The following is a 17,190-nucleotide window of genomic DNA, read 5'->3' on the forward strand; positions in this document are numbered from 1 at the left end:
AGGTTAAAATAAATAAATGTAGAAATTTTTATATATATTTTTTTTGTGGGTTATATAAGCGTTATAGAAGAAGTGACTATATTTAAAATACCGAATTAGGATTCATCTTATGATTAAATAATGCATGCATTTGAAACAATTTCCGACTATTATTTTTTGTGGCAAACCGAGATCGTAAAAAATAGTAATATTTGACATAAAGCCTCCCCCGACCCCCAACAACCCGTGGGATGAATGGTTTCTATGGAAACAGACAAGCGACCCTTTATTCATTTCCTGATCATACGCACTGACGCGTGTCGGAGTAACGGTTTACTGTAGCTCACTGACTGCGGGAAAAGAAATGCGATGTTTGGTTGTTATGTCTTCTTGTAAATTAAAATAGCTCTTATTTTGTCTAGACTGCAACTTTTTCTTTGTTGTACCTGGTATATTAATGGGCAGCTGGTCCCCCTTTTGTTTAAAAAAAAAAAAAAAAAAGCCCCGCCTGGCGGACGCGCGAGCCCGCACGTATCCGCGCGTGAACGTGTAGACATGTAGAGTGCCTCTGCATCCTTAACATCACCTCTGACCACTGTGTGCTTTAGACCTGCTGGGTTTAACACCTGCTGCAATGATCAGTAATAAATAACAATCGAAAGTCAGACTGCATCCAGACTCCCATCAAAATGAAACATGTTGTGTGTCACACTAATATTTCCTCTACACTGAGACCTCAAACTTTCACAGTTTTACACAGTCTTTAAAGATCCTCTATGACTTTTTTTTTTTGCAGAAAGCATTCCCAGTCTTTCCAGTGTCCTCAGGTTACGGTGATGTCTTCCATGTTCTTCGAGACCATGTGGCTTCTCAGGTTCCCTTCAACCTGTGTGTGTGTGTGTATGTGTGTGTGTGTGTGTGTGTGGAAAGAATATGCTCCTTACCCGGAGCCACTCTGGTCAAATAAACAGATTAAAATAATTGAAAATGTATGATATATTTCTATAGACACTGAATCATTGCAGAACTAACAGCCTGTTCATACAAAAAAAAAATAGACTTTGAAAAAAAGCATAGGCAATCTACAGTACATTTGAACTTTTTATAACAATGTCTATTTGACCTATAAAGTGGTATATATTTCTGTTAGTTTTATGCAACGCATACGTTACTGACCAGGTGCTTTAGTTCAACCATCAAATATCAGAAAGGAAAAAAGTGTGATCTCTGTGACTTTGACAATGGCATAGATGTTGGTGCCAAATGGGTTGGTTTTAGTATCGGGGTCATTATCCTGAGATTTACACAGGAGACACAGTTTACACAGAATGGTGCGAAAACAAAAAAAAAAAAACCCCGCATCCTGTTAGTGGAGGGTCTACAGGTTGAAACACCTTGTGGAAAACAGAGATCAGAAGAAAAGGATCAGACTAGACTGGTCTGAGCTGCCTGGAAGTCTATAGAAACACAAATAAGCAAACTTTGGTGAACGGAAACAAATCTCAGAATGCACAATACTTCAGACTTTGAGAGGTGGATGAGCCACAACAGCAGATGACATCGAGTTACATTTGGTCAGCCAAGAACAGGAATCTGAGGAATTCGGCCATTTCCTACGACCTTTCTAATCAATACGGTGTTTCCACCCACAGAACCGTCACTCATTCAATGTTTCCTGCCCTGATCTGTGTAAACTCTAAAGACTGGTGTGGGTAAAAATCCAGAGATCAGCAGCACAATCAAACCAGCCATTCTGGGACTATAAGTGCCTCGGGTAAAAGTTTCAGAGGTCAGACTTGATCAATTGGATCTTTAAAAAATAGTAAATAGTATCTGAAGCGCTTGACCTGTTACTGCATGATTTTATACATTGTGTGTTATCCTACACACGAAAATTACATTTTCAGATTTGACAAAAAAAAACTATATAAAAAATTGTACCTGGTTAAATTATACAGTTACAATGAGTACAGAATAACATGGTCCTTTTACACTGTTCAGACTGGATAAACCGAAGCCTAATGCAACCTCAGGATTTGAGTTTGTATCCAGTCAAAGACAAGATGCCCACTAATAAACTCTAGAGACCGCTGCATCATTCTTTAAATACTTAAAGCATCCACTTTGCTACCAAAAGCAATGTAACCATCAAAGTGACTGATTATAAATGTCTTTTTTTTTTATTTTTTTTTAAGATTAGGTTAAATCAGAAATCCCATCAGCACAAACCAGTGTACCCTGTTTAGAGCAATAAAACATCTTTGCGCTTCTCTCTGTCTTGTTCTTAGATTACATGAAGATGCCTTTCTCTCTTATCTGAAGTAAAATTCCCATGGTGGCGACAGGTATTTCAGCGAGTCCCCAAACACGGCTCATAACAGCGTACATAAGTGCCACTATTTTGGAAAAGTAGCACAACTACACAACTTCCACACACTCCATTTTCAGCAATGTACTGCGAAACACTACACATTGAGCTAATAATGTGAACTCTTTGATTACCTTATTAGAGACACCCTCGACTACGTCAAAGTACACAGTGAACTACAATCTCACCACCCTGTTCCCACGGAGGTGTTCATAAAAACAAAAACAAAAAAAAAACACACAATTACATTTTTTTCACGCAGCCCAGATGATCATTTTTACGAGTCAGAACCGTACGATCCTGTGAATAAACTGAATAAAATTGCATTGGAACACAGAAAACAGCATTACAGACTTTTGTCACAAGTCTCATGGACTGGAATGGCCTCTCAAGAAAGGGACAGAGAGAAACCAGGCCTCTGGTCTATCAATAGTCTGTAGATGACAGTGTGAATCTCTCACAGGAGCAGAGATGACATCAGTCGTATGTAGGTTCCCTATTTTAAAGGATTCGCAGGGGAACAGGTGAGTGGCATTGCATAACTAAAAGAACCAGGACTCATTCACTTTCATTCATGTGCTTTTCTCCAAACCTGGAGAGAACATGATCAACCAATTCAATGTGAATCTTGGAACAGGAAGGGAAAAAAAATTGCAAAAAATAAAAAGCAAAGAGGACTAATACATTAACTTTTTGACCCTGGAGATATCTACAAGAACATCCACATTTAAGCATATGCCAAAATAATCAGGATTCCCAAAACAAACAGGCATTTATGACAGTAAGTGAATCCCACTTCTTTTAGTTAAGCCATTTTAGAGATATATTTAAACTCTTTACCCACAAGCACCCATTTCTCAGGAATGGTCTTTTAAACTAATCCCCAAAGTTACAATACTGGTGTGGAGAAATGAAAAAAAAAATAGGTTTCTAAATGACTGTTTATTTCCTGCTTTCTACAACACACTCTGCTTCTTATTCAAAGTCGTTCAGAGAATGAGATGTTCACCGTAATGGACACCATAATTCACACTGAACTGGAGACACAGGGAATCAGATGACACATAAAAAAAGAAAATATTTCATGATACAGGTTAAATATGCTAATGTTAATCAAACAAATGAGAATGAAAAATAAAAAAAATCATCCATTCTATGTACAAAAAGGAGGGTCAACTTTTTTTCTTTCTTGGATTTCTCACATACAGAAAGTCAGGGTTGTTAAGCAGCATGTGTGATTCACACCGTCTCTCCCAGGTCTAACACACGAAATTTGTCCAGGTTATAGAAGCAGGCTTTAACCACTCGACCTCCAAAATACCTTCCGTTCAGATCCACCACGGCTGAAAAAGAAAAATGTACACACACACCCAGATACAGGTTATACGGCACATATCCACTCACGTGAGTCTGTAAACAGGAACAATCGTTTACAACCTTAAGTAACCCTGATATTTTACATAAAAGGAAATAAGTTATATTTATTATAAATACAAAATAATATTCTACAGTATAAGCATTAAGAACAGCTTTACACACACACTGTTGTACTTCACTAGATGAGATTTATCATCTAAGAGCAGTTCAATAGGATTTAGGTGCAGTGATTGCGCAGGCCGTTTTACACCAGATAACACTCCAGTCGACTGTTTGCTCTCTAAATAGCGCTTACAGCGCTCGGACGTACGCTTCGGTTTCTTTATTGTCTCGTTGTATGGTGACGTTTGTTCTAATGAGCCGCATTCCAGACAAAACTGCATGCTGTTGAAGTGTGGAACGGTAGCCATGTTGGTTCTGTTTTCCTTTCAAATGGAAAAACAACCCCAAACTATTAAGCTTTTACCTCCATGTTTGACTTTGCGTGTGAGGCAGTCTGTTAACGTCATCTCTCTTGTTCTCCATCTTACACAAGTTCTTTTCTTAAAGGCAAAAATGTCACGTTTGGACTCATCTGTCCGCAAAACTTAGCTGTCATTTACTGTGTTTTTGCATTTTACCTTGTATGTTGCAAAAACAAAAAAAGAACATACATGTGTCTCAAACACCAAAAAAGACTGGGTGTTTCCAAACCTTTCACATGCACTGTACTGGCTCAATAGCAACAGCTGGATCACATAAGACTTATGTAATAATCCAAATATAATAATAAACAGATTCAAAATATTTATCAAAGAAAAATGTAATTGATCAGAGTGAAATTTCCTTTTAGAAACGTTTTATTAACCTTTATGAAAGGAGTCTCAGGACAAAGGATTTTCCATTCTTAGTAACATGAGGTTTTTTTGTTTGTTTGTTTCACGTTTCATCAATGAAAGGAAAAAAAATTAGAAGAGAGGAAGTGAGGGAATGATTGTTTATAGACACTAAAGGCAAGTTTAAACAGGAATTTGTCTCCAACATTGTTTCTCATTTGAAGCAAATATAAATAGTTTAAAAAAGAAAAAAGTTAAGCAAATTAGACACATTAAACATATCAGGAAATATTATAGGGAGAAAAAATTCTCCCATCCGATAAACAAATTTACACAGGATTTTCCCAATTCTGATTATTCATAGATGAAAAACTGTAGCTGGACAAGTATACATTTCATTAGTAACCAAAATGTACTTTTTATTGCAAAGCCTTTTAAATGCTTGAAGAAATCTCTAGTAGCAGAATTATTACTAAAATACTAATTAAAGATAACATTTCCTGACTTGTTTTTTTTCCATAACCCCAGGAAAGACAATATACTTCCTGGCCTTGTGTCCTGTGTCTGACACCTTCACGCCACAGAAATGACTGTGCAGGTTGTATTGTTTATAGACATTACAGACTTCTGACTCTTAAGTGTGTCATGTAAGTGGCATCGTTCCGAGTCTGTTATAATAATTCCACAAATTAAGACTTTTATCATTGAACGTTCTATTTTCTGGAGAGACGTCATCCGAACGTTACTAATAGACGGCAACAGAGCTCCATGGTGCATGTCGAAGCAAATGAATGAATGAATAGCATTAACTGGTTTGTCAAGGTTAGGGTCAAGAGGACAGGAGTCTGCAGGGAATGTGATGTAACTTATTACAAAAGGATATAAGAGAGACAAGGAAGATGATGAGTGAGAAAAGACATGAGGGACCTCATTTGGAGAATACCAATTATAGACACACCAAAATAAAATAAAAAAAGAAAGAAAGAAACATAGAAAGGAAAATGCTTACCTTTAATGGCCGATTCGACCCGCTCAAATTCCAGGAATATTCTCACCGCTTCGTCATCTGACACATCTGATATCTGAACACACACGCGGGTTGATTATGATTGACAATTATACAGAATACGTCAATAAAAAGAATGAACAGAATCTTAGCACAATTCCACTGTGTTTTTTAATAAAGATTCAACTTCACAACAAATTTTGTTTTGTACCAAATGCGTTTAAAAACACATTCTGGAATTGTACGTCAATGGATGCAATTTGAAATATGCTTTATGACTGTACACAAATGAATGTTGAAAATAAAACAAAGTAGAACATAGTAGATTGAAACTTTTCTTTCAAAGATAACAGCATGCTATCTATGATCTTGCATGCAATTGGTGTGTATGATGACATGTTTGTTGTGTATCCTGACAAATATGTTTTTAACACATTTCCACATTTCCCTCTTTCGAATCTTATGATTGCTCAATTTTACTAGTAGACCATGAATTCAAAATGAAGTTTTTCGTTTTTCACGTTGAAATTTTTTTTCTAACAAATAAAAAATAGCTTTAGGGCAGTGGTCCCCAACCTTTTGTTGCGCCACGGACCGGATTAATGTCAGACAATATTTTCACGGACCGGCCTTTAAGGTGTGGCGGAGAAATACAACAAAATAAAATGATACGGCCGGCATAAAAACGGGTATTTTCCAAATATAATAATAAAAAATGTGAATCCACTGTGTTGTTTTTTGTTTATTTTGCTCACTTGGGGGTTTGAATTTAGGGTTAATGTAATATGTGTTAGCGGCCAGAGCAGCCACTTTAAAAAGGTAGCGGATGTTGGTAAGACATGTGACCAAGCCATCATGACATGCATCAAGAGTGAGTCATAGACAGATGTGGCGGAGAGAATCTGGTAATTTTCAAAAATAAAACAATCAGAATAAGATAAAGAATAAAATGGAAATAATGTAAGTTATTTATTCTTTCTGTGCAGCCCGGTACCAATTGACCCAGTCCGTGGCCCTGGAAGTTGGGGACCACTGCTTTAGGGCATCACTTTTTTTTTTTTTGCAACATATTATTTGTGCAGAAAATGAAGCACTAAGCTGGACGTGAATTATATGCATGTGCTCCTAATCGGACTCTAAACAAGTTGAATGGGATTAAAATGTGATGTGCAACTCGTGGCTCTGAAAGCACTCTTTCACAGTGCAAGTTTTATTTTTTATTACAATCTATTTAACTTCTACAAAATAACTGCGAAAGGAATTTCTGCAGCAGCGGGCAGGAATGGGATTTTAATGCAAAGTGAGCATGAAGTGATAATGGTCCATTGAGGCAAAAGAAAGTTTTGAGAAAGGCTTTTCCCAGCTTACTGTACAGTTGAATGTAGAATTAACTAACAAAACACATTTGTCCAGACAGAATGTAAGTGCACTCACTCGCATCAGCTTTCTACACACGAATCTCCAATCGCTCACCTCAAAGATAACACACTTGATGACTTTGCCGTATTTCTCACACTCCTCTTTAGTTTCAGCCTCTAGGTCTTCATCCACCTCTCCTCTTCCCACCATGTTCTACAAACACACAATGTAACCTCTTCATTACAGCATACAAAAGTTGGATAGATAGATAGATAGATAGATAGATAGATAGATAGATAGATAGATAGATAGATAGATAGATAGACAGACAGACAGACAGACAGACAGACAGACAGACAGACAGACAGACAGACAGACAGACAGACAGACAAATGTTAAAATGAAAGTGCACCCTCTATGGGTCATTTTGGATTTTTGGGTCACTTTGGATCCAAAGGTCATTATTTTAAATCCCAGCCACACCAAGCTGCCACCTCTGGGCCCCTGCACAAGGCCCTTAACCCCATAGCTGTTCAGTTGTATGAATGAGATAAATGTGAGTCGCTCTGGATAAAGGCAGCCACCAAATGCCATAAAATGTAAATGCAAATGTTATGCAACACTATGAATTCTATAGTTTAACTAATCCGGACATCTTATAATTTCAAAATAGAAAAATACAACCTCAGATGAACAACACCATATTACACTGCGTCATTACTTATTACAAAGACAAAAGCCAGAATGATGAAATCATGTGTGGTAAAAGTTGCACAAAATTCAACTGCTTGTAGAACCACTTTAAGCAGCAAGAACCTGAAGCAATGGTGTTCTGTATGACTATCAATCTCTCACATTGTTGGGAAAGAATTCTGGCTCAGTTTTCTTTACAGTGTTGCTTCAGTTCATTGGGGTTTGTGGGCATTTGTTTCTGCACAGCTATCTTTAAGGTCCTGCCACAGCATTTCAGTCAGGTTGAGGTCTGGACCAATGCAACACATTGATTCTGTTCTTTTTCAGTCAGTCTGCTGTAGAGTTGCTGTCTGCATCATTGTCCTGTTGCATGACACGATTTCGGCCAAGCTCTAGTTGTCAGAGAGATGACCTCATATCTAACTCTAATATACTTTGAAAAATTACAGAGATCATGCCCAGCTCAATGGCTGCAAGTTGCCCATATCCAGTGGCTGCTAAACAAGCCAGAAACATCGCCCATTCACCACCGTGCTTGGCAGTTGGTATGAGGTGTTGGTGCTATAATGATATGGTGTATTTGGTTTTCTCCGAACATGGCTTGTGCATTATGGCCAATCATGTCCATGCCACTTACCCGCAATAACACCACCTTTGTAGGGCACTTGAGGATCTCAGTCAGGGGGTTGACATCATTCTTCTTCGCATCTGCTGACGAAAGAATGCAGCAGGAACGTTATAATACAGCACATCTGTTCCTTCCAAACAGAACAGACAGAAGCTGAGTATTGAGTATTATGAAGTTACTGAGCAACTCAAAAACTATAATGATGAATTTAAACTGTAATATCAACAGCCTGCTACAATGGCTTAAGACTGCAATCATACTAATCGTAAAACTATTTAGAATGGGCATTTGGTGGCACCCAGATGAGGATGGGTTTCCTTTCAGAGTTGTTCCTTGCCACTTTCTCCGGCAAGCTGATCACGCGACACAGACTTATAGGCACCAAACGTATAAATAAAAATTGTATAACCTCTTTACCACTGTAAAGGCACTTTTGGTCAATGTCCATTGTTCTTTACAAATAAAAGTAAATTAAATTAAATGATTTCTCTTTGAAAAGAACCAGAGAAAATATGCTATAGAATAGTCTGGGTGTAATAGAAACCATAAGATGTTCTGTCTGCTTAAGCCTCATGTTTATTATCTATAGCAAGTATGATACAAAGTAATGACTTTTGGATATCTGCATGGAAAAAACAAAGGCCTGATGTGTAGCTTTGAGTGTAATGCACTACAGAAGCCAAACCTGCTGCTGCTGGAATAAAGCCAGGCACATCAGCTGCATTTTGACTGGATACTCCAGCTAAGAAACACACAGATACACGAAGTCCACAAATAATTAAACCTGCTATACAATAAAACCTTAATATTATTTCATTTAACAAATTTAAACAGAACTATAGTTAACCAATTTTTTTAAATAATGTGTATAACAGTAAATGAGTGTGATTATCATGATTAGTGTGTGTCTGACAATGTGTAAGCTCACACTTTTCTGTCGAGTCTCCGATGATGATCTTCCCACCCCGTTTGCTTGTTTTTTCCACTGACAGAGCGGTACTCAGCCCCTGTTCATGCTTGCCCAGGCCCTGGCCTTCCCGAAAGCCGTATTTCTGCATAATCTTGTGAGCCACAGTCCCCCTGCAGGAGACAAGCACGCACACACAATACATCCATTGTCAAGCATACATGGTGGTCTGGAAAATAAATCTCGGGTGAGCGTGATCCTTGCTAACTGCGTTTACCCAAAAGGTTGCCACATCCTACTTAAACTTCCATTAACCTACAAACCTCTGCCTCGTGTGTGTTTGGTTTTTTTTTTGTTTTTTTTTAAATGTGTGCAAAAGTTATACAGTGGTACCTCGACATACAAGTTTAATTCGTTCCGTAACCTTGCTCCTATGTAAAACTGCTCATATTCCAAAGCAAATTTCCCCATTGAAATTAATTGAAATGCCATTAATCTATTCCAGCCCCCAAAATGCCACCCCAGTTGTTTTTTTGGGTGGGTGTGTGTGTGCGTGTGTGTGTGTGCGTGTGTGTGTGTGCGTGTGTGTGTGTGTGTGTGGAGGGGGGGGGTTGATAGAGGCGATAGGTGGAGGAGGAGGGAAAATTCGTTTTTTTACTATCACTCCTGTACACTACGTATCCCTAAACTTTAAAATTTTTACTTTTTCTTCTTTGCTTATCTTAATTTTCGTCACAATCTTCGCTTTCTGGCTTCGCTTTGCCATCTTGCAGCGGCGTCTCGAGCTCGTATCTCGAGTTTTTGCTCGCGTATCAATGCAAAAAAACGTCAGAGTGACCGCTCGTACCTCAAAAAACTCGTATGTTAGGGCACTCGTATGTCGAGGTACCACTGTACTAAATAATGTGCTTAAAGAGCAGGGTTCTAATTGTTTTTAAATAAAAAAAGGTAAGCGTATATAATTTCCACTTTTATCCTAAATGTAGTAGATCATTCAGCTGTTGATGTTCTGTGAAATCTATAGGTGGTAACACTATAATACAGAACAATAAACATCCGTCAGTAAATCAGTAACTTTCTGTCACCAAATTCTAAGGATGGAAGACACTCGTTTCCTGGCACAGTTTCTCAGCTTCAAGAGCATTGATACCACTGTCTGTCTTATTTATGTCCTTATTTTTTTATGAGTAAGATTCAGGTCTCCTGACCTTCCCTGCTCCTGGAGCACTGTATCACTACTGACCTATGCTCTGAATCCAGCTTTGGATAAGCGAAAGCATTTCATTGAGCTGTTCTTTTATACTGTACTTATATGTGGCAAGAGTCGAGACAAGACGTGTCTTGTTTAACTGCCATTGGCAAAATGTTTCACGTTGCATTCCAGGACAAATTATGTTTTTTAGGGAAGCAATGGCCCGATTCTCTACAGATCTCTCATTAAGGACTATCTAATGATGTACTGTACATGCAATGCTCTTCTGCATTTATTCTTTGTCCAAGTATTCATGAACATGTAACATTACAAGATGTAAAATGAGGCAAGAACGTGCAGATAAAATTAAGGAATTAGCAGTGGCACTGACCCCATGTTTGCCAGGAAAGAGCTGGTGGGTCCCGGAGGCGAACGTGGTCTCTCAGAGTCCTCAAAAACAGGAGGAGGGATCGCTGCTTTGGAACGCTGACGACTTTCATCTTCATTCGAGTACATCGTTGCTAATGAAATCAGAGAATTTCATTCACAGACTAAATTTCAAATTGACTGACGCTTCCAAACACGAGCGCTTCGTTCTGCTTTCTGTCCAACACTTTGTCAGGAAACTCAAATATATAAACTCTAATAGTTAATAATACAACACACAACAAAAGGTTGCTGGATAAAATGGTGAAGACAAGAATACAATGACAGGCGAGTGATTTTTTTCAAACAAGTAATGACAGTCTTTAACATTACCATGACATCCAAAACCACTACAGATGCTCCAAGTGGCAAAGTGACATAGTACAGTTTGAAACAGTGTTCATGTGTATGTTCACATCTACAGTTTATAATTATGAAACCTTTGCATGATTGAATTAGAAAGAAACAGGTAACTACAGCATGCACTAAAACACGATGCGAGACGTGTCCGATATTAGCAAACTTGTATGGCATATTTACACACTACAACTGTACATACACAAATTAAAAAACAATACACATTAACTATAAAATTTACTTACAGTCCTTCTCGACTAGAGATGATGGAGGTGCAATTGCGGCTCCTCCCATATCTGTATGCAAACAAGACAACAATCATAAATAAAACATACTGGCTCAAAAGTAGAATTGTGTTCAAGAACCACCTCCGATTATCTGCCCACCTACCTACCCACCTAAATATTTACCTGCCTACCTGAATAAATATATATCTACCTACATAGTTATCTACATATCCATCTATCTACCTACATATTTCTCTATATACCCATCTACCAACCAACCTAAATATCTACCTACTGACCTATCCATCTGTCCGTCTATCTATCTGTCCATCTATCTATCCACATATATATCTACCTACCTAATCATATAGCTATCTACATATCTTTCTATCTACCTACATATCTATTTATCTATATACCTTCCTACCAAGATTTCTACCTATATAGCTACCGACCTTCCAACCTACCTACCTATCTAAATATTTACCTAATAATTAACTTTTTATCTACCTACACATCTCTGATGATCTGCCTACCTTCTTACCTAAATATCAACCTATATAGCTCTCTACCTACCCAAATATCTACCTACATACCTAAATAACTACATTAATATCTACTTCCCTACCTATCTAAATATCTACCTTCCTACCAATTTTTTTCGTTCTTTGATTGTTGGAGGATATAGAAAAACATTCCAAGTAACTGTCTTCTTTTTAAGATAATTTCCTTACAAATGGGAAATAAAATTTTTATTAAGTGAGAGAAACACAGAGTGTAAACAGTGCAGAAGTTTTAGGAAACACCCACTTCTCTTCCTCTTCTCTTTCTCATACTCCTCTTCTTCATCAGACTCGGCCTCTGCAGGGAAGCGAGAGAAACCGCTTGGTGCTCCTCCTTCATGACGCTCTTTACGCTTCCTACAAAAGAAATAAAGAAATAAAAATAAAGAAACACACCAGACACGTCCTGTGAAATAACAATCTCCAGTGCATAGGTGTGGGTTGTACGATTGTTGTTGCGCATGGGGACGTACTTCTCCCTCTCCTCTATCTCCTTCTGCCGCTCCTGCTCTCTCTGCCTCTGCCGCTCTTCTCGCTGCCGTTTTAATACTTTTTCATAGTCGTTGGGGAACATGGGATCGTACTCGTCAGCGAGCGGGATCAGGACATCGCTTGAAGAAAAGGCGGCAGGTGCAGGGTCCTACCCCACAAAAACATGTTAAGTTAAATACATTAAGAATACTAACATGATCATGTTTAACAGACCTCAGTGCCATGGTGTAAAAAGCTCTAAATAAAGAATCCTGCACATGCTCTTGACCTGCTCGCTTCTCACCTTTAACCCTGTTGCTGTGTGTGGAGGCGTGTCTGAGATCTGTCTGTCATCTACACTGCTTCCCCGCTTCAGATCGATAACTGGAGCCAGGACATTTGACTGCCGCATTCTCTGCGTCTGCAAAAAAATTAATTAAATAAATAGTTAAATAGAAGTGAAACGTTTAAGTCATAAATGTTTGAACTAAGAACACATTATATGGTAAATCCAAGGATAAAATGTGGGCAAAATGTAAAAATAATGTACCGCACAGGCTTTTGCCTCATTCTTGAACTAGATCAGCATTAAACAATTGTAGGGTCATAAGATAAAAAAGCCAACCAGGTTCCAATATGCAAATGTCTGATTTATCAGAAAACATGGGAGAGCATTTGCAGGTCTCAAAATCCTAGGGTCATGACTTTATAATGTTAAAAGCATGTCTGCTGTTTATGTCATGCAGTTCGGTTTTGCCAATTAATCAGCACCAATTGTTGGAACTATCAGCAAAAATCCAAATCGATGGCTTGCATCCATTGCTAGACGGAGAAGGTCCACTGTTATTACAAGAGCGGCCTCTAGAGGCGAATCAGTAATGCCTTGTTAATCGTGTTTATACCCGTGAAACTGCTATTATATTTTCTTATTTATACATTATATGACTATATTATTTAATATAGTCCTGTTTATTTAATTTAGCACATTTTCATGATTCAGTACTGATTTTTAATTTCTTGTAATAAAGTTGAGTAATATTTACATGGAGTGTTTTTTTATCCAGTATACATTTTAAAAACTATTGGTTGATTAATCGGTTATCTTTGAGTACGATCTAATCTAGCAACAGGTATCAGTAAAATCCACTATCGGTCAACCTCTAATAAATATCGCTAAGACAATTCAATGGCTTTAATGCTTTTAGTTTCATTTTTAAGATGATATTTGAGGTTTTTGAAATGTTAAAGCAAAACTTATCCGTGCACCATTTTTTTTTCATGATACATTGATAGCTGGCAAAGACAGCCACATTTTCATTCCAAATGTCAGCCCTTTAATTGAGTCATTGCCATGCCAGGCAGTTTATTATGCTGTAAACGAAACAATTTAAGGTTGCGTTGAACACTGCTCAAAAAATACTCTGTAAATGAAGGTATAATTAACAAACTTTTCTTTTTGCATGTTTATGACAGAATTTATGACATAATCCTTTCAAACCCTGAGAAACAATCACATACTTTAAGTGTGTTATTGGTCCCCACATATCGATATGGTACCGTTTATCAATTCTCAACCCAATAAAATGATGCACAAACCCCCTGTACCTTGGCCTGTGTCAGGGCTGCTTTCTTCACTTTAAGCTGCGACTGCAGCAGTTTGAAGTTCTTCGACCAGCCTTCAGTTTTTGCATCGCTGGTGGCAACACCCAAATCATCATACAGAGACATGTTCGCCTGCGCACGCGCACACACACACACACACACACACACACACACACACACAGAAAGAATTATGTAACATTGAAAAATAATGTTGTATCCAATTCAGTGAATTAAACTATAGGGAAAAAAGAATTATATATATATATATATATATATATATATATATATATATATATATATATAAAATATATATAAATTCACTCTTTTTGAGGAACACACAGAATGTAAAGTTTTGGTGTGTCTATGGAGCTAAATATTCAAAATAGTCTCATCAATCATGTAGTGCAATAGGCACTTCAACAATAATAACTAACATTGGTTATGTTACACAATACTCACATGCCCACATACTTTTTCTAGCTATAATTAATAACCCCGAATACAGTCTGTATTAAATATCGAGCATTATTATACACATTTCCCCATAACAATACAGCGTTAATGAGTCTAGCATTTAAAACTTAGCAATAGCTTTAACTAGCAGAACAAAAAAACCCAAGCAAACAAACCAAACACGAAACAAATCAACAAACAAAAAACGACTGGACTTTTAGTCTAAGAAAACAAATCCACAATAATACAAACCAAAAGTCAGAGATCAGAATATTCCAGTAAATCGGAACACCATGCTAGCTTGTACAGCTCCTTCGCATTGTTGTCGCGCCAACACAACGTCATCAGCCGTGGACGCAAAGCCGACCGTCAGCTTTTACTCGTCTCTCTGCCGCCCTCTAGTGGTGAAATCTAACACTTAAACAGGAGCGTTGATTCAGTTAATGACTAGGTGTTTTAACCTACATATGAAACTGATGATCTTTAGCATCTGCTTAATAATTGGTAAATCAAACACCTGACTCTGATCCTACAAAATCCCAGACGTTGTGCAAGTGTACACAGTGTGTGAAAGTGAGAAGTGAAAGCCAAAGGTGTGGGCTTATTATCGTTGTCATGTAGGAAACTTAACCCAGTCTGAAGTCCAGAGGCCTGTAAAACAGGTATTATTTTAGAATATATCTGTACTTTTCAGCATCCTTTAAATCTGTTTTTTCCTACCTGACCAGTTGCCAAATCCTGGCTGCAGAAAAGCACCCCACAGCATTACGCTGTTTCCATCATGCTTCACTTTTGGGATGTTTTTGGGCAGATCACGAGCGGTGCCTGATTTCTTTCAGACATTACTTTTAGAATTGAAGTCAAACAGTTGATTTTCTTGGTTTTATCAGACCAGGGAATCTTGTTCCACACAGACTGAGTGTCCTTCAGTTGCATGTTGGCAAACTTCAAGTGGCCTTCCATGGGTTTTGCACTCAGGCTTCTGTCTGAGCACAAAGCCCAGATCGGTGGAGGCAGCAATGATGGATGTCCCACCTCCACACAGGTTCTCCGGAGCTCAGTCAGAGTGATCATTGGGTTCAAAGTCATCTCTCTTGCTAAAGTCCTTCTCCCCTGATTGCTCAGAGTGGCCATGTGATCAATTTTTTTGGAAGAAACCTGGTTGTGTCCATTTGAAAATGATCGAGGACATTGTGCTCTTGGGAATCTTCATCTTTAATATTTTTAGCAGCCTTCCCCAGATCTGAGCCTTGCTCCTTTGACCTCATAGCTTGTTTTTGTGTGTGTGTGTGTGTGTGTGTGTGTGTGTGTGTGTGTGTGTGTGTGTGTGTGTGTGTGTGTGTGTGTGTGTGTGTGTTAGAAGCAGGAAAAATGGGCGAGCGTAAGGATTTAAACGAGTTTGACAAGCACAAAATTGTGATGGCTAGACGACTGGGTCAGAGCATCTCCAAAACTGCAGCTCTTGTGGAGTGTCGCTGGTCTGCAGTGGTCAGTATTTTTCCAAAGTGGTCCAAAGAAGGAACAGTAGCTCAGTAATAATTCCTGTAGCTCAATTTGCTGAAAAAGTTGATAATAAATTAGGTATATATAGTTGTAGTTATAGCTTTTGTTTCATCAGCCAATAAAAAGAACTTGATCACATTTTCAGCTAGATTGAAAAAATCGACATCACCTGGTCATTTTCCCAATTGTTTGGTGTGAACATGAACTAAAGCTCCTGCCCGTATCAGCATGCTTTAAGATATTGTTCTGCTGTCATATGAAACTACATTCTAAATCAACAACCTGCTGCTAATTAGTTATGTTATGTTCACATTTACAGCACTGATTATCACATTGTAATATCATTTATGCCCATTATTTTACACTAAAACTGTGTACCGTATCAGCCGGATATGGCACTATAATCCTGTATTAATTGCAGTACATAGTCTGTAAATACATTCCTTATCAATGCAGAGCCAGTGCTTTAAAAAAAACACATTCATGAAATAACTGTGTGAAGTTTGTCTGTACAGAAAAAAAACAAAAGTAGTCAATTAGAGGGAATAAAATAATTAGTTCTTATGTAATTGCTGCATTGAAACTGTTGCCAGCAACAAGTGAAATATTACTCATTGTGCGTTAAAATGGAATGCTGTTCCTCGAGGTCAGAGTTGTACAGGCTTGTGTGCAGTTGTGTACATTCTTCTTTACTGAAGAATTCATGGAGCTGATGTGTTAAAAACTTGGTTCGTTAACTCTATCTGTAGATCTGTAGATCCTCTATTTGACTTTGAGAAAACCTGTGGGGTTCATGTCAAACATGTGAAAAATCAAGAAACGTTTCAGTGGGTTGGATGTTAGTGCCGGATTATCCGGTTTGAGCATTTCAGAATAGATTTATCTTCGGAGTGCCTGGAGTTTGCCCAGAACAAAATTAATTAAAACCACGGAGTGATTGACAGCGCTGTGGGTGGTGGTGTGTGTGGAAAATCAGGTACGGATTAGATCTTTTAAGAAAAAACAAAACATGGTATAGATGTTTACTGATGGGATAGGGACGAAAAATAATACACTTCCGGCGAAAGGGCCCGGATCCGACCCTGTCGCAAAGTATGTGAATAGTGACCTTGGTTTTCACAGCAACAAACAAAGACCATTCCTTTTCAACGAGACCTAATGACTTCCAGTAACGAGTGGCATGACCAGTCGATCTACTAGCAATGGGTGTGTCTAGTGATGTGAAAAAAGTGACAAAAGCGTAACTCCACACAAACATGCATTA

At 38.1% G+C, this 17,190-nt stretch overlaps 1 protein-coding gene across 2 annotated transcripts; it reads right to left on the minus strand.

Moving 5' to 3' along the window:
* Window positions 1-3,270: 3,270 nt before the first annotated feature.
* Window positions 3,271-14,822, minus strand: rbm17 (RNA binding motif protein 17). Of its 2 annotated transcripts, none has more exons than XM_046874202.1 (13): window positions 14,676-14,822; window positions 13,974-14,102; window positions 12,673-12,789; window positions 12,371-12,537; window positions 12,145-12,254; window positions 11,353-11,403; window positions 10,716-10,845; window positions 9,154-9,305; window positions 8,911-8,967; window positions 8,235-8,305; window positions 7,019-7,117; window positions 5,549-5,621; window positions 3,271-3,690 (listed from the first exon to the last, which is right to left on the minus strand). In XM_046874202.1, exons 2-13 carry the CDS (start codon window positions 14,094-14,096, stop codon window positions 3,587-3,589), a joined length of 1,254 nt encoding a protein of 417 aa, XP_046730158.1. In that variant the 5' UTR covers window positions 14,097-14,102; window positions 14,676-14,822; the 3' UTR covers window positions 3,271-3,586. The 2 variants fall into 2 exon arrangements, with proteins under 2 accessions (XP_046730158.1, XP_046730157.1); XM_046874201.1 differs by having other exon boundaries at window positions 8,235-8,308.
* Between the last annotated feature and the right edge of the window lie 2,368 nt (window positions 14,823-17,190).

Source organism: Silurus meridionalis, chromosome 18, assembly GCF_014805685.1.
Source record: "Silurus meridionalis isolate SWU-2019-XX chromosome 18, ASM1480568v1, whole genome shotgun sequence".
NCBI classification, from domain to species: Eukaryota; Metazoa; Chordata; class Actinopteri; order Siluriformes; family Siluridae; genus Silurus; species Silurus meridionalis.